This window comes from Danio aesculapii, chromosome 17, assembly GCF_903798145.1.
Source record: "Danio aesculapii chromosome 17, fDanAes4.1, whole genome shotgun sequence".
Lineage (NCBI taxonomy): Eukaryota > Metazoa > Chordata > Actinopteri > Cypriniformes > Danionidae > Danio > Danio aesculapii.
The window spans coordinates 32,284,933-32,303,473 of NC_079451.1; the positions used below are offsets into that span (position 1 = coordinate 32,284,933).

The 18,541-nt window shown below is 35.1% G+C and overlaps 1 protein-coding gene across 1 annotated transcript in view; it reads left to right on the forward strand.

Annotated features, from left to right (window-relative positions):
- sorcs3b (sortilin related VPS10 domain containing receptor 3b) overlaps positions 1-18,541 on the forward strand; it is a 122,584-nt gene that overhangs the window by 58,628 nt on the left and 45,415 nt on the right. Inside the window, exons 6-10 of the mRNA XM_056477327.1 lie at positions 2,763-2,827; positions 9,165-9,283; positions 15,062-15,151; positions 15,236-15,415; positions 17,715-17,861. Of these exons, the coding sequence (XP_056333302.1) occupies positions 2,763-2,827; positions 9,165-9,283; positions 15,062-15,151; positions 15,236-15,415; positions 17,715-17,861 (601 nt within the window). The remainder of the gene's footprint in view (positions 1-2,762; positions 2,828-9,164; positions 9,284-15,061; positions 15,152-15,235; positions 15,416-17,714; positions 17,862-18,541) is intronic.

Consider the following 18,541-nt stretch of genomic DNA (forward strand, 5'->3'; position numbering starts at 1 on the left):
ACAAAACAATAGTGTTCAAACAATTACGAACTTGTGCTGTAAGATTCAAAATAGTAAGAACAGCATCATGCTTTTGTTTCATTATTTCAGAAAATCTTGGGAATTGTGACTTGTTTTTAAATTAATCTGAGGTTAAATTAAGTTGAACAGTTGACCAAGTTCTTATTGATGCGGTCATCATCTACTCTTTTCTAATAGTTGTATTGGAATAAAGCCAATACAGGGAAAGTATTTTTCCACTGATTTGTACCTCACAGTGTTTTGTTGTCTTCATAAAAAAATGTATATATTTTAAATAATTCTGCATCATTACTTCAGTGTTTTGATTAGTGTCACCTGATGACTGTTAATTATGTGTGGGGTGGATGCATGTGTTAATATTGTTTGAGACATTCTGCCACTTACTAATGTGTATGATTTTATCCTTAATGATAATATATTAAATATACAGTGTGGGAAATAAGTATTGAACACAGCACCATTTTTCTCTGAAAAAAATATGTCTAAAGGTGATGTTGACTTGAAATTTTCAGCAGATGTTGGTAATAACCAAAAAATGCATATATATACAAAGAAAACAAAACTAATTAGATGAAAAATGACTTTATGTGTAATCAAATTAATTCGTTAATTAATTATTTAGGGAAAAATATTGAAAATGTGAAGAGCAACCCTCTGTCCTTTGTCATTGTAAATTAGTATTAGCTGCTTCAGTCCAAAATCTGCATTAGCAGGATGATGAAGTTGAAACCAAAGAGCAATTTCAGCAAGACAATGATCCAAAAAACAGCCAAGGAAACTCTTAAATGCTTTCAGAGAAAGAAAATCAAGCTGTACAATGACCCAGTCAATCACCTGACTTGAATCCAATAGAAAATACAAAATAAAGATCAAGATTTTTACACTCTATCTACATCTGTAAAAAAAATTAAAAGAAAATAAATAAAAAAAATCACACCTGAGCAATTCATGTCATTCTTCATATGAGAGGCGTCTTTAAGCTGCCATCACCAAAAAAGCCTTTTAAATAAAGTGTTAAATTCATTTCAGTAGTTCAGCATTTTCTCCTTGTGTTATTTCATTGTTATTACAGTGAACTCATTTTTCAGATTTTTTTTTGTTTTGGTATACTTTTCTGTTTGTATTGTTGGGTTTTTACCAAAAACCTGGTTTAATTCCATGTCAATAGCTCCTTTAGATACATTATTTCCAGAAAAAAAATGTGTTTAATACTTATTTCCCCCACTGTATATGGAAATATAATTTCTTGGTCTGAAAGTAATGTTTTTAATATATATATATATATATATATATATATATATATATATATATATATATATATATATATATATATATATATATATATATATATACACTGGTGTTTAATAATTGAAAAAACAGCATAAGTGTTCAAAATACAGCATTTAAGACCATTTAAAATAAATATTTTAATTAAATATTTCAACATGATTACTCCAGTCTTCAGTGTCACATGATCCTTCAGAAAGCATTCTAACAGGTGAATTGTTGCTTAATAAACATTTATTACAAAGTTGAAGACAGTCAAGCTGTTCAATATGCTGAAGAAACCCTGATACATATTTAATGCACTAGGGTTTCCACCACATGGTTTTACCCATGATGAATTTTGATGAAATACCAAAAAAAGAGCAGTTTAGACAGAATCTTTAGACAGAAAGTTTTTAACTTTAAAAGAGTTTTTTTTTCTGTCACATTTGTCCAACTGAACATAAATACAGTATAATGTTACAATGTAAATAAGTGAATTACATCAGGAACTCACTCCAGCTGGTATAACTCAATGTCTATCAGTGATGGACCACATAGAGATCACTGTTTGACACTGAGATTGAGGCTATATCTTTATCTTTAATTCCATTGCCTGTCAACTCCAGGGACATCAAAGTCTGCAGTTTGCCGCCGACCATAAAAATGGTGACCGACATGCAGTTTTCAAAGTCCAGATCATGAGAAAACGAGTGCTGAGATCACAAGAAAAATACACTGCAATCTAAAAAATATATAAATAAGCGATTTAATCTCAGACTGGAGTCTCGCAGACATTAAGAGCTTTAAAATCAGACATGCAATGAGAATGATTCACTTCTCAGTTTGAGATTAATATTAATCTGAGACTGCTAATAGGGTTTAATATCAATCTAGCCCTGTGTAGAGGTGGAATATCAGATTTGAGCTGAAAGCTTTCATTTTGGATTGTGTGAAGGAGTTTAATATCAGATTGTGAACGTGTTCAAACTGACTGGGAAGAAAATATGGATAACAAAAGACAAGACGTTAAGATGATTAAAAACTTCAGAAAGAGGATATGATGGTGAATGTGTGTGTGCGATGCAGGTGAAAATAGGCAGGTATGAAATGAAAGTGTGTGTGCGATGGAGGATGGTTGGTGAGAGTGAAATGTATGTGTGTGTGTTTTTGTGTGTGATTAATTGCTATCAGAGCAACAATAAGGATTCACTGGAGACAGACTGTCTCCTACTGGAGCGGTGGAATTATGCTGTCCATCACTTCCCCTCCATCCTTCCCCTCTTCTCTTCCATCACTCCATCACTCTCATGCTATTACCGTACTCATCCGTCCGTCCCCTGCTGGCACCTCCTTCTCTTTCCTTCCTTCTTCATCTCCTCTCCACTGGAGCCCTTCCTGATTGTTTTCCTCTCTTCTGTTCTTTTTTTGTGTGTGTGTGTGTGTTTTCTGTCTTTTTCTTGTTTCATTTTCAGGGCGCTGAGTGGTCTGGATAAAGAGGCAGACCTGGTGCACATCGAGGCTCGAACTGACAGCGGACGTTAGTCTCTTTCCTTTCCTCCGTTTGCCCCTCGGATTTCATCTTTCTTCTGCTTTTTCGGTTTCTCTCTTCCTCCCTCGCTGACTCTCTCTCTCTCTCTCCCTGTCTTTCTTACTTTCTCCTCAGCCCCCTATGCTTTTTCCCCCCTTGTGTCGCAGTGAAAAATGAACAGATGAATTGTGGACAACAGTAAATTCGATAGTAAATGGTTCTGGCTTGGTTCTGGCGCTTGTGTTTTATCCTTGTGGGACAGTGTTGTGCATTAAGCGCTATTGATATGAGCCTGACACAACACAACAGGCCCTGAGCTACAGACAGTCTAACAACAACAATACATATAAATGTGTTATGAGTGATGCGGTGGTTACACCAAGCTGAGTTTCAAGAGCAGGCAAATGGTGGAGGCGGCAAAAGCTTCTTTCGTTTTTCAGACTGTCAAATCTGGAAGAAGGATTTGGAGCAGATCTATCAATCTGTTCTTCATAGAGCAGGCATGTGGATTCAGCAAAATTGCTGAACTGGAAAAAAAAAAACTGGAGAACTGGCTCCTTTTCAATTCCAGATTAAATTCAATTGGCCACACCTCAAATGAAGATGAATCAGAATGACAGGAAGAGGAAATTAGTGATGTTTACATGAGAAACGCATTCTGGGAATTGAAGTGCTCTTCCATTCTAATGAATGGAATACAGTATGCCATAGGATTTTTGGTTCCGACCAATCTAACGAAGAGAACCAAACTACAACACTTTATTTTGATGGTCCATTTGAGTATTAGTAGACTGTCTGCTTAATATCTGTGGATACTGCTCCTTCAACAGACATTTAACTGACTATAAGAAACTTTGCAAGTACATGTCCACTTTCACTAACCATAACCCCAGCCTAACAGTCTATTTATAATCTAATGAGAATTAGTTGACATGTAGATGCAATGTAACTTCAATTCAACAAACGGACCATCAAAATATAAAGTGTGAACCTATATTGATCTAAGAGCCAATCACAGAGCAGAAATAAGCAACAATGGGAATCTAAAAGTGTGTTGATATTAAAGACACACCGAAATTTCGGCCACCAAAAATTTATCGGCCAAAATTATGTTATGCCATTTAATGGACCCTCTAATTTTGTGGCTTCAGTCATTTTTGGGATACTCTTTTAAAACTGGAAGCATTAACAACTTATATCGTTATTGTTCAATATGGAAAATTATTATGGAGATTGCATTTTTGTCAGATCGTTCAGCCCTACTACAAGTTTGAACACAGTAAGACACAAAGCTTCGAAAGGCTGTATTAAACCAAGAGAAAATGTAGTACTATTTAGTTAAAAGTCTTTTTTAAAGTGTTTTGTTTTGCTTCCTTACATTCTGCATTTGGTTTTCTACTTAAGTTGGTACTGAATGATGCACAATACTGTCTAGAACAGCGATGCTCAAACTAGGTTGGCCCATGGTAACCTTTGATTTGCCCCACAATCCCATCTGTGAAGAGTATGATAGGGAGGATTGAGGCAAATGCCTTTAAAAGAGAACGTCATTCCTCATTTAAAGTAACCTTTATTGTTTGTTTGTTTTATTGTTGATCTACAAAAAAAAAGAAATCTGAAATTAAATGTTTCAATTAAATGTTGTAACTGAATAAAATATAATTTTTTGTGAAGTTTATTTATGAACTAATTTCGAGAGGAGCATGTGCTTATGATTGTCCACAGCTGGTTCTGCATTAGCTAAAACATGATTCACCAATCAGAAGATCTCTAACTCACTTTAAATTACCAGAGTTTCCTATCTGAATATCTTTATCTTGAAGAATTCTCTCTCCCTCTTCTACTTTCTACTTTCAGAATCCCCTGGATTCTCCGGTTTTCTCCCACAGTCCAAAAAAACACACAACCTAAGTAAACTGAACATACCAAATTGGCATCACAGTTAACCTCTTAGTAAGCCTTATATCACTCTTATAGCCAGAAATAGGGCGGGGGAGTTCATCGAGATCTACCTGAGCTCAAACTCCCCTCTTGCCCTGCTAACAGAAGAGAGCCCCAGGGCTCGAGGATCTTATAAGATCAGGGCTCTCTCCCGGGACAGCATTCCAAACAACTTTATACCCAATTATCAGCTGTGGACTCTTGAAAAAATATAAATACTGTCACTTGATGGATAGACAACAATTCAGAAGATATTGACAAGCAAATTAAAGCAAAAACAGGGGCAGCTTGACTAGTGTAACTCCATTATGTTATAAATGGGATTGTTTTTATTTTTACTGTAACATGTTAACTACATATATATAAAAACAGTGTTTTTGTAATTTTTTCTTATATTAAATAAATGAGGAAATTCCCCTTGGCAACTTTATTGTAGTAGAGTTTGGTATATTTACCCACGGCCCACCACCCTTAATCAAGTTTGGTTTTTGGCCTTTTATAAGAAAAAGTCTGGGCACCCCTGGTCTAAAAAAATCTTGTGCATGTGAAAATTTCTGCAATTTCCTGTCTAGAACATTCATGTAATTTAGATGCTCACACATGACATTTTTGAGTCACCTCAGTGTTAAATACAAACCAAGAAATTTTCTAGTTTACTGAACTGGAAAATCAAACCCAGAACTGATGAGGAGAAATATAGCACAATTAAATTTGGTTTAGACTAAATGTTCCACATCTGAGATCATTGTTACTTTGGTCACATGAGCAATCAAATAATAAATTAAATATTTCATCAAAAGTTGAAATACTGTAATTATTTACTCTCATGCTGCTTGGGATTTTATAGAACACAAGAAGGAATGTTTCCTAATAACCACACATTCCTTTAATCAGTGGAAACAGAGAGCACTGTCAAGCTACAAAAATAAAAAAGCAACTTCAATTTAGTCCAAATTATTGAACATTCTCTTATTAAACATAATATATATATATATATATATATATATATATATATATATATATATATATATATATATATAGGACATTATTGAATAGCACTATTTGGAAAGAATTTTGGTCACACTTTGTTTTAATGTTCAATTCTCACTCTTAGCAAACCATTATGACATCAGCGTCAATAAACTTCCAATTGTCTCCTTATTAATAGTTGTTAAGGTAGTTTAGGTATTGGGTAGGATTAGGGATGTACACTACCAGACAAAATTTTATCATTGATCCCAGTTGTAAGCAAGAAATAATAACTTGACTTCTAGTTAATCATTTGGAAAATGGCAGAAGGTAGATTTTCCCGATGAATCATCTGTTGAACTGCATCCCAATCATCACAAATACTGCAGAAGACCTATTGGAACCCACATGGAGCCAAGGTTCTCATAGAAATCAGTCAAGTTTAGTGAAGGAAAAATCATGGTTTGGGGTTACATTTAGTATGAGGGCGTGCGCAAGATCTGCAGAGTGGCAACATCAACAGCCTGAGGTATCAAGATATTTGTGCTGCCCTTTACATCACAAACCACAGAAAAGGTCAAATTCTTCAGCAGGATAGCGCTCCTTCTCATACTTCAGCCTTCACATCAAAGTTCCTGAAAGTGAAAAAGGTCAAGGTGCTCCAGGATTGGCCAGCCCAGTCACTAGACATGAACATTTTTGAGCATGTCTGGGGTAAGATGTCACTTATTTCCATTAAGTGACAAGGCTTTTGTCTAAGCAAAGTCAGACCTTACTGTCCTAATTAAATAATTAAAAATCAAGGCATGATCATATTTTATTTTGGTAAAATAAGTGTAATCTAGAGGTCTTTGCCTTTCATACAAGCCATTTATGATACCATATGATCAACTAGAAGTCAAGTTATTATTTATTGTTCATAAAACTTGGATAGGCAACAAGACTTGTCAGGTAGTGTAGAATAAGATATCAGAATAAGTGTTTTATAAGTACTAATAAGCAGCCAATACCTCAATAACCTAGCAACCAGGTAATAGTGAGAATTGGTCCTTAAAGTGTGAACAAATGTGTTAATTTAGGTTGATTGGGATGATTCTGTAGGGCAATGAATCATGTATAAAATGTAATAAATAAATTACAAGCATAAATAAACGCAAGAAAGCAAAGATAAAAGTGAAATAAACCATGCATGCTTTATTGTTTGGTATATACAAATGTAACAATTACACTGCAATGTCAACTCAGCATTGCAGATCTACACTTGAAGTCAACCCCCATGAATTATTAGCCCCCGTTTATTTTTCCCCAATTTCTGTTAAACGGAGAGAAGATTTTTTTCAACACATTTCTAAACATAATAGTTTAACAGTTTTTCTCATTTGGTTTGGCTCTTTTCTTAAACAGGAATTACATTCTCAACACTATAAGATTGTTTTGTAAAACAGTCTTACAGTTCAGCACAACACTATAGCTCACTTGCAAAAGCTCATATATTTCCCAAAAACTGTTCACTCGTGTGTCAAAACTAAATTTCCTTCTCATTTAAACAGTCAGTGCCCCCCAAATCCTTTGTCCCTTTGGCATTGCGTAAGCACTCCAAGTCAAAATGTTTAGTTGTTTTGTCACTATCACAGAGGAGCATTGAAATATCCCTCATGTCCACCTTTCAGTCTTAGCCTTCAGTCTTTTGACAGAATGTAATTGTGTATAAAACTAAATAAACTAAATTTATAAGATTTATAAAAAGGATTTTAGTTTAACAGTAGCCTCCAAAGTTTGACATCACACATTGCACTCATACTGCCAAGGAAATTGTAACCATTGTCAATCACACACATAAAGTAATTTCCATACATCAGAATACAGTGCTTGATTGGTAATCTGAGATGTGTGAAATTCCTCCTTTGTTAGTCAAGTTCTACTTTAACCTGACTGTCAATTGCGGTAATAAATGTATCAAATGTTCCATGGATTCGTATATGGTATTCATGGTATTATGTTCTTGACTAATTTTGACAATTGAACAGACTATTGTGCATGTGATGACTTATACAATGAAATGACGCTGACATATTTTGGAGCGAACAACCATTAAACTGAGAATCAACAATCAGTTTAGATCAACTAGATCTATTCACTTGGAAATTGTGCTAAATGTTGGTTACATGTACTTAATCATTTGCAAAGATGTACTTAGACATTTGCAATTTCATGAATTGAATGAGAAAATCAAGTCTGTTGTGAACAATTGCTAAGTGGTTTGGTGGTTTGTTGTTTTGAGAATGTAATTCCTGTTTCAAGAAATGAGCCAAACCAATAGAGAAAAACTGTAATACCCCATTTCTAATAATTTATTTATTTTATCTTTGCCATGATGACAGTAAATAATATGTAACTAGATATTTTTCAAGACATTTCTATACAGCTTTTAAAGTGACATTTAAAGGCTTAACTAGGTTAATTAGGTTAAATAGTCAGGATAGGGTAATTAGGCAAGTTATTGTATAATGACGGTTTGTTCTGTAGACTATCAAAAAATATATAGCTTAAAGGGGCTAATAATTTTGACCTTAAATTTTTTTTAAAAAAACTGCTTTTATAGCTGAAATAAAACAAATAAGACTTTCTCCAGAAGAAAAAATATTATCAGACATACCGTGAAAATTTCCTCGCTCTGTTTAGGAAATATTTAAAAAAGAAAAAAAAACTTCGAAGGGGGGCTAATAATTCTGACTTCAACTGTATGTGCGGATGTGCACACATTGCGATATAGATGCTGAAACGATATATTGTGCAGCCCTACACCTAATGCATATCATGAACATGAAAGGAATATTATGATTTATTCAGTAAAGAGATTTTGATCACATTAAAATTCTTTACCATTGTAAACAATAGTCCACAATAAACTAAATCAAGCATAGATTAACATAATGACAATGCTATTTCAACCCTGTAAAGAAAATCTCCCTCTCCAAACACAGACAAAAACTAAAAACACTAGCTTTATCCCATTTCTAAAAGACTTTTTATCTCCTCCCACTCTTTATTAGAGAAAAGTCCACAGATAAAACAGGTATAAATCCTAATCTGTTGTTTATGTGTCGGCCTCTTATTTTCTTCTCCTCTTTGCTCTCTCTCTACATCTTTCTCTGTGCTTTTCCTCCCACCCCCTCTTTTCTTTCTCTTCTGAGTGAGGATGGATGGCCAGTAGAGAGACTGATAATGGAGAGCACTGATTAATTTGGCTAGACATAGAGATGTGTGGGAAGTTTGTGTGTATGCTCTAGATTGTGTTTGTTGTGTGGGTGTGTGTGTGCCAGTGAGAGTGAGAGATATTGATCATCTGTTTTTTGTTTGGTGTAGATCAAGGCGTTCCTGTGCACAAGCGTATCCTGCGTTGATAAATCTATGTGTGTGTGTGTGTGTCTCACAGAAATGCAGTATATTACCTGCCGAGCACAAAAGTGTTCAGAGGAGGGTAGGCAGTATCCATTCAGTGGCCGAATTGACACCAACTCACTTGTGGTGCAGGACCAATACATCTTCTTACAGGTACAGATTTGTGTGTGTGTGTTTCATGAAGTACATAAGCGTATGTGATTTAGACTGGGCTGGGAGAAACCAAATGTGTGATGGTAATCTCTGCCTGACTCTTTTTATAGCTCTCCTTTTATCTCTGTCAGTGGCGTGTAAGTGAGTGATAACCATTGAAACCAGCCTCTCCATCTTTAAAAAGCAGTTCAGGGGAGGACAGGATGGGGTTTTGAGCGAGATTTCCAAAACCGGACCCTCCTATGCCAATAAAAGCCGACTTTCTTTTGACTTTTGTGGCTTGAAGCCGTTGGATTTGAGTTGACAGAGAATAATGAGGTTATCGATTCAAAAAGCGAAGGAACAAGAGACTGTCTGACACCCCACATCTCTCGCAGGAAAAACACAGTGTTGCTCCATCCTCACCCTGTAAAAGTGGACACACACAAACACACACACACACTTACACGCTCTGGACATCTAAGCTCTATTGACACTGGATCAATCGGAGCATTAGAGCCTTAATGCACTATGGTTACAGCCTAATAGCTACAATCTACTTGATAAGAGTGTTGACAACATGTACTTTTCTCTACGCTTCAGATTTGGGCAACATTTAGTACATTTACACACACTTTAAAAGTTCAATATCAGTCTGACCAAAACAATAGTTTGTTATCAAAGAGCTTTTTATTTTTGTGAAGTCAGACTAATAGAACTAGATAACAGGACAGTACTGACCTACAGTTGGACTTGATATTACGTATGCCTCTGTCTTATATTTATTATGCTTTGATTCTTGCGAGTTTTTGCAATCAAAAGGACTAATTTGTTGATGCTATTTTCATCATCATTTAAATTAACAATCACTAAATCATTAAAAGGATAGTATAATCATAAAAACAAAAAAATGATTGCTTATTTAGTATCAGATTTTTTTATTATTTAATGTAATGAAATATACATTACAGTAGCACCTCTCAGATGTACACACTGGCAACTAGAGCATGTCTGTGTCTGTGTGAGGAAATAGATGAAGGGTTAAAGGTCTTATATAGTGAAACATCTTTCATTTTCCATAAAAAATATTTATTTATTTATTTATTTATTTATTTATTTATTTATTTATTTATTTATTTATTTATTTATTTATTTAACTGACCTTATTTAACTTCCTATATCATGCTATTTTAGCACACTGCCTGACTGCATACGTGAGGTAATTTGCTTTCACATACTCATTGCCACAGGTTCGGTGTGTTTTTTCAACACAGCAGGGTTTTATGTGTCCCCAATATGCATCGTCAAGAGAGTGATTAGATAAGGAAACATAAAATGCTCAGTCTTGATTACATGTAAAGCAGTGGACCTGTGTCTCACATCACATATTATAACTTCTGTTTTAATGCTGTATTGATTAAAAGGGTTATCAGTAGTGCCAGATGGAATCTGCGGACATTTTCTGCTATGTCTGCACAGAATTTTGCAAACAAATCTGCAGATTTATGTGGAATAATTTTGGGAGTATCAATTAAATTCAGTTCATGTTTATTTATATAGAACTTTTACAATGTAGATTGCGTCAAAGCAGCTTAGCATAGAAGAGTATAGTAAATTGAAAGGGTATCAATCATTTTTTTAGAGTTGAAGTTCAGTTTAGTTCAGTTCAGTGTGGATGAAATTTCATTGCTTAAAGTCCAAACACTGAAGAGCAAATCCATCGATGTGAAGCTCCACAAGTCCCAAACCAAGCAAGCCAGTGGCGAGGAACAAACTTTACCAACTTAACAAAGTGAAGGAAAAAAACCTTGAGAGAAACCAGGCTCAGTTGGGCATGACCATTTCTCCTCTGGCCAAACTTCATGTGCTGAGCTGTCTAGGCGCCTAGTATCATAGTATCATAACTAAAAGCTTAGTATATGAAATAAAAAACAATACCTTATTAACTTTTATTTAATGTTTACAATGCAAATACATATAGATCCACTTATTTGGTAAACAAAGCAAATCTCTCATATAATTTAATAGACAGGAAATATTACTTAACAACCTTATTGTAAATAAAACATACGAACATTTTCATATTTGTCAATATTACAGAAATTAATTGAAAAATTAATAAATATAATTTTTCACTCATTACACAAGTAAATAAATAGACTCAATGATGGGCTAGAAATCTGTGGAAATCTACGGATTTCTGTGCACACAGATTCCGTGTGGGTTTAGTTATTGGCAATTAATCAATCATCAAGTAATTATTTGCATCCCTAGTATTGAGTGTACCTCATTTGGCAATATTAGATACACAACAGACTTACTGTACCTGACACAATAAACAAGCAAACTGCACAAAGCCAGTTCTTATTTAAGAAAGAAACAATTGACAGAATTACAGTATACAAGATACAGATACAAACTGTCTCTACATGCTCAATTTGGGTGCTTTTTATTTTGCTGTTGCAATGGCAGATAAACAGCAGAAGGGTATATTAGGCTGCTGCACTTGCAGATCAATACACTGTTTTACACGTTTCAAATGGTTTTCTCCCAAATGGTTTGATATTTTGCCAATCACATGCACAGAGACTTCCAGTGAGACTGACTTACTGAATTGATTTCTCCTTCACAGTATACTTTAAATACATATTTTTAGTACTATCAAGCATATCATATATATATATTTTTAGTCATTCATCCATGTTTCATCTGGCACTGAGCACATATTTTACAAGTTTATATACAGTGTGTGTCTGACACTCAGGATGGTGGACTTGTAATGCCATTAGTGTATAGCTAAGCGTTGTGTTACCTTTAATGCCAACTACTGTGTAAAAGTCCATCTATTGGCCCAACGACAGAATCCAATGAATAGTCGAAGGTTAAATTCATGTAAGCCTTTTCTAGTGCTTCTTAAAAGAATTCGGTTATTTATTAGAATTTATTTAGATTTGTTTTTCAGCTCCGAATTTAACCTGACCACAATTTTCAAGTGATCATTAAATTTAGACTGTGTTCATAATTAGTAATGGATCACATTTATCAAAAGTTAATACATTTGGATATTTGATTATTTCAGATACACTATACTTTCAGTCATTCTATCATTGGGGACCAATTGTCATTCTGAGTCCATGCATGGCCAATTTTACATGCCTTGCCCATTTGGGCTCGCCAGCTTGGTTCTTAGTCAGAGGTTTGCAGGTGACTGGTATCTTTTAAGTCGGCCGCCTACTGCTTGGTCTGTAACAGAAAAGGTAGTTTACCCAGTCTTTTACCATGCAACTTGTATGGTCAGAAGTGGTCAGAAAGCTAATGGCCAACGAATAAGTGCTATCTGCTTCTTTATTAGTGATCCTCTAGTTTGATTCACACTAGCCACAAAACACCAAAGGTCAACATAAATGTCAGCACAATTTACTGGTAATAATGATTTCAGTCGAATGATTTCAGGTTAAATTGTATTAAGCCAATCACATAATAAAACAATCAGAAAGCCAATTCAGAGATGATACTGTACATATGCAACATCCATTACTCAAAGATAAATCAAAGAGTTAGAGATGTATACCTGACCAGAGAAGTACGTTGCAGCGTACAAGTCTATAGGATGCTGCAACAGGGTGTCTTGGCTACAAGATCCCAATCATATTTTACACCTTTCCCTTAAATACTCAACACAGAACAAAGAACCATAAATTAAAGATAATAAAAGCTCCACCCAGACATCTGTCTGGTCATATGTTAACCTAAATATTAATCACCACCTAGAGTAAAAAGTTCAGACTTTTCCCAAACTCAGACAATAGTTATCATAGTTAGTGACTACTGCAAAATTGAGACCATTTACCAATCACACAGAGACATTTAAAATGATACTAAACACGACAAGTTAAAGTTATAGATTGACAAGATACATCATATGAGGAGGATGAAGATTCGGTGTGGAATGTCAGTGACCTGAGCTCTGAGTGAAGAAGTGAATACGGTGGCAGAGAGGGGGGGCACATGATGGGTAAAGCCTGGTTTATACTCGACGCGTCTGCTAGTTGCTTGAGTGCGTGCAGCGAATGTGACGTCATCGCGGTGTTTGCAGAGGTTCACTTTGGGTGCGCGAGACATGATTTCGGCTGGTGGAACGCATGCTTTTTTTTGAGAGTTGAGCGCACAGTGCACGCGGCGCCGCGTTTGATTTGAGTTGAAGATGAATCACTTTTAAGAGATTCTGCCTGAAACGGGTACGCCTGTACAGACACCTTTGTAGCTAACCAGATAATCAATAATTCTTGGCTAGAAATTGCAACAGCAGTGGGAAAGTGGGAAATTTTTTGTTTTAAAATTTTGGAAAAACCTGAGGGATAAGTTTGTTAAAGCCAAAAGAGGCCATGGCAAAAGTGGAGATCCAGGTACACAATTACAGCATATGTTTTTCCACCAGTCATAGGTTTTACACTGATGTATATATTACAATTTTAAATAAAAAAAAAATAACAGTTACAAAACTATATTAAAGAAACAAATTATTTCTTTGATAACTGGAAAGGAATACTTGAACCTGTCGGTTTACAATATACTGATGCCCTGTTTTTCTAGGCTTTATTGGTGATAATGGTCAGGAATGTTGGACCATTATAGCCTTTTTAGCATGATAGGACACTAGCCAGACAATAACATGTAAATTGTGGAGCAGGCTAAATCTAAAACTAAAAAAACATCTTTATTTTTATAGCAAGTGTAAGTGCTTTTGCACTTGCCATAATAAAAATATATTTGTAGAGTAACCCATGTTCTCTTGTTATTAATATTTTAATAAACTTTAATAGGTAAAAGTGTCCGAGATATGAACAAAAGCAAGTGATGCATCAAGGTTTGATTTAAAAAAAAATCTTGAATGGTTATAAAAATCCTTATAATCATTATAATAATTAATAAAAAAAATAATACAAATAATTAGTTTAAAAATATTGAATGATATTAATGATATGACGTAGTTCCTGAAACTTTCTACTTCTCTGTTTATCCGTCTGACTTTACTGTCAATTTATTTTTTTTCTTTTGCAGGTCTGCTACTCAGACTAGAAAGTTTATTGTTTAATTGCATAGCAATTCTTGTGGTCTTGTCTCATGAAATTCCATAACAGTTCTCAGGGTCTGATATTATGGAGAGATTTAGCCACCCTTACAACTGCACCCTTTCAAAATGATCCAAGACATTCTTACCAACATTCGGATGTGGATCAGCCAGACCTGCTGTGTGCATCACTTTGCCACTTCCTGGGGAGTTTTGTCCAATGTATAGTTACTCTGCCAAGATATTAGTTTAGTTGATGATTAGAAGACAGCCCTTAAAACTATTATATTTATGTTATTAGATATTAAATATTTTTACTTTATATGTCAATTCTTTTATTACTAGTGTAAAAAAATAGACGATAATATCTTCACTGTCAACAGTAACACTCTGGTTTTATTTTGACAGAAAACTGCCGTTTCTGTGAGAACAGGTTTACAGTTGTGTGCCATCATAAATCTAGTGAAATGCCATAATATTCTGCAAAAATGTTAGAAATTGTGTGAATGCCAGACACTGCTTTCCCAAACACTCGCAGTACTTGTAGAAATAGTTTGCTGAAATATTGTGAAGCAAGCTGAAAACACCAAAACAGGAGCAATAGGACGTGTCTTCTATGATAGACAGGCAAATATTAGTCCTGACTGGGGTGAAGTGCTGATCTGTTGTAAGTACTTGTAAGTGCTTTCTCTGACGGTTTCGTGTGTGTGTCTGCTTGTGTGTCTCAGCTAACTACAGCAGGAAGAACTACATACTTTGTGTCCTATCAACGAGGGCCCTTTAGGACCATACAGCTCCCTAAATACTGTCTGCCCAAAGTAAGATACATGACGCAGCAGGAGCTGTCACAAATAGGTTGTCAGATGAGATGTATGTGGCTCTAACAGCTGTTCTCCATACAGGACATGCACATTGTCAGTACAGATGAGGGCCAAGTGTTGGCAGCCGTGCAGGAGTGGAACGAAAATGACACCTACAGTCTGTACATCTCTGACACACCTGGTGTCTACTTCACCCGCTCGCTCCCAAACCTCAGAACATCCCGCGGCCTCGCAGGAAACCTCATCGTGGATGTCTACAAGGTCTGCCGTTTTCACTGCGTAACCTGATTTAAGCTTAAGAATATGAGCACCATTGATTCGTTCTGTGCAATTAGGAAAACTTTGATAATTAGCAAGGCTTTCTCCAGAAATACGTGAAAAGTAGAACAGGGTACAGTGCAATGCAGCATAAAACAGCTGTGTTTGAAGTTCTACCATTAAACATTATGAATACAAAGAGAAGAAGAAAAATCTGATAATGAGAGCAACCGAAAATATCCTGAAACTGAAGTGTAAGCAGAAATGCAAAGAGAAATGAATGTTTCTGCAATAATATACAACCTGATATCCTCTCGTCCTTACAACCAAAGAACACAAACTAGTATCTGTAACACTAGTTATCTGTAATACATACACAAGGATAATATATTTGAAATATTAGTTTAAAAGTGCTGTATGTAAGTTTTTGACTCTTCTAAAGCCAAAAAAACTCATAATATGTTTGCAGATATTTAAGAAACAAGCTAAGTAAACATTCTTGTTTATCTGAAAAACAATGCTGAAGTCAAATATTCAGCTTTGAAAATGTGTTTTCCGTGCCGGAATGCTGTCTTTGTTTTGGTTCTTTTAACCTGCCCGCTGTCAGTTTAGCCAATTATATTTCAGCACCTCAGGTTGCCTTGTTGGAAAACCACATATTTCATTCATTAATTTAGAAAGGCTCTCAAAGCATGTGTCCGTGACTGAAATGCGACCTAGCAGACCAGTAGCAGACTCCGAAATGAGAAGCAGATTCAGTTCCACATGAGGTTATTAATTAGCAAATAATATAAATATTATGAAAGTAAACATTAGGTGAGCAGGTTACGTTGTATTCGTGTGTCCTAACAATATGCTGCGTGACGAGATTTGCAGTGATAAGCAATTTGTCTGTTTGCACCAAACGAAACACAACAGAAATTTAAATACAGCCATTCAGAAGAACAGAATATGCACTCACTCGCAAAATGGTAAGGTTTATAATCTAATTAATACATATTAAACCTCTTCAACATTATTAAATGTACATGCTGAATCACTGATATGTGTTGGTTTGGAGTCACAGTTCTAAAGTTCAAACGGTTTATTTCATAATCAAGATCTGAGGTGAACTATCTGCTGCTGCTTTCAGTAGTATGGGAATAAATGTCATGTAAAATGACATTCAAACTCACATTGTTAGCATTTAACACTGAATAAAGCACATGAGCTGTACCTGAGGTGATCATTTTCAGTTTTCTGTTATCAGCAGCAAGAAATAGAAGCCGTTTCTAATGTATAAATTCGAGGAGTTGGTTAGAACAAAAACTCCTTTTAATATGGAAAATATTGCTTCTATTGCGTGTCGTTGCTTTTATTTAGAACACGACTTAAATCAGCTTTTAGGTTAGATGGTCAGGCACACTCCTGTTGGTCCTCAATCTGGCAACCTGTGCTTGTGTTTGTTTTGATCCAGGAATGTAATACCTAGTTCAACCACTGGGTGTCAAACTTACATACTGCACCTTTAATGGAATATTTTTTTTTATATAAAAGTAGTCCAGTCCAAAACTGCTACCAATATTTTATGTATTAAATGTTTCTGGGGATGAAGTGAGCAATTACAGCCATTCAACAATGTTATGTTGTTACAACAGGAATTTGGCTTAAATATTGACAAAACCATTTTGGTTGATACAACCTATAGTATTTGTACTAGGGCTGCACAATATATCGTTTCAGCATCGAAATCGCAATGTGCACATCAGCAATAGTCAATATTGAGTTTACGTTGGGATTTTAGTCTACCGGGAGTCACAGTTCGTATAACACAGAAGATTTCTGGACTCACTGAAGAGTTTAACCATAATGGAGTGAAAGTTGATCATTTGCATTCAGGCAGAAGAGTTTAAAGTATTCAGGCACATGAAATTGTACTGTATGTAACTCTAATTAAGATGTATTTATTGAATTTTTCATACAATGAACACTATATGGCGTTATTTTATATTGATATATTGATTATTCAATTTCTGTACCTTAAAACTGTGATGTAAAATATTTCACTTCTATCTTCCCAATAAAAATCCAGAATAATCCCCATAATCTTCCAAAATAATACCAATCAGTCTAAATAAATGAATTCTTTACAAATAGAGCTACATAAGTTATCTGGTGAAAGTGTATTCATATCGCAATATAAATTGCAGCAAAACAAACAAAATATTGTAATGTCACATTTTTTCAATATCATGCAGCTTTAATTTGTACATTATTAAAAATCCAAATATTTTGGTTCAGAACATTGTTTCCTGTTCTGTAGGTTTCAGGAATTAGTGGGATGATAATAGCCAATAAGAAAGAAGACGCACAGATGAGAACATATATCACCTACAACAAAGGCCAGACATGGAGTTTACTACAGCCTCCAGCCAAAGACACTACAGGACATGATGTCAACTGTAACCTGGTGAGACCATTTTTGACCAGTCATGAAGACACTGCCAAAAAGTCATAAATAACCAACTTAATAATAGGGGAAATACCATTTAACATAAGACCATTAATAATGATTATACTAAATACAGTAACATGCCCACTTTCATTAAAAATAATAACCCCATAATACACACCCCCTATATCCATTACATTATACTCTCTCACACACACAGACACACACACCTACTTGACTAGTGAGATGAAAACAAGACATTACAGTGTTGACACAGTTTCCCCTTTCACACGTTTTACAGTGCAGCTCTGCAGAGGGGATTTCCTAACACAATAGCTCTAAATTCAGTGCTTTCTGATGGTTTGATTAAGACACACTACCTGCTCTGTATCTTTGTAATGACTTTCACTGATGTTTTACACTGTTCTGGAAGAATGGTGATTTCAATTAAGACACACATTGAACAACTGGAGTTCATTTATCGGTAAATCTCGGAAAATCTTAATTACTTTTTTCCCCGCTGCACCAAAAGACAGTGGCTTCTGTGTTTGCACATGTGTTGTGATTCTTTAGAAAGACAAGATGAAAGTTTTTTTTCCCCTCAGTCCTTGTGGTTTGGGTATTTTGGGACTTATTACTAACTTTAAACAACCGCTAGTACAAGAATTCAAAAGCTTGTCGCCTTGTGAGAACAAGTT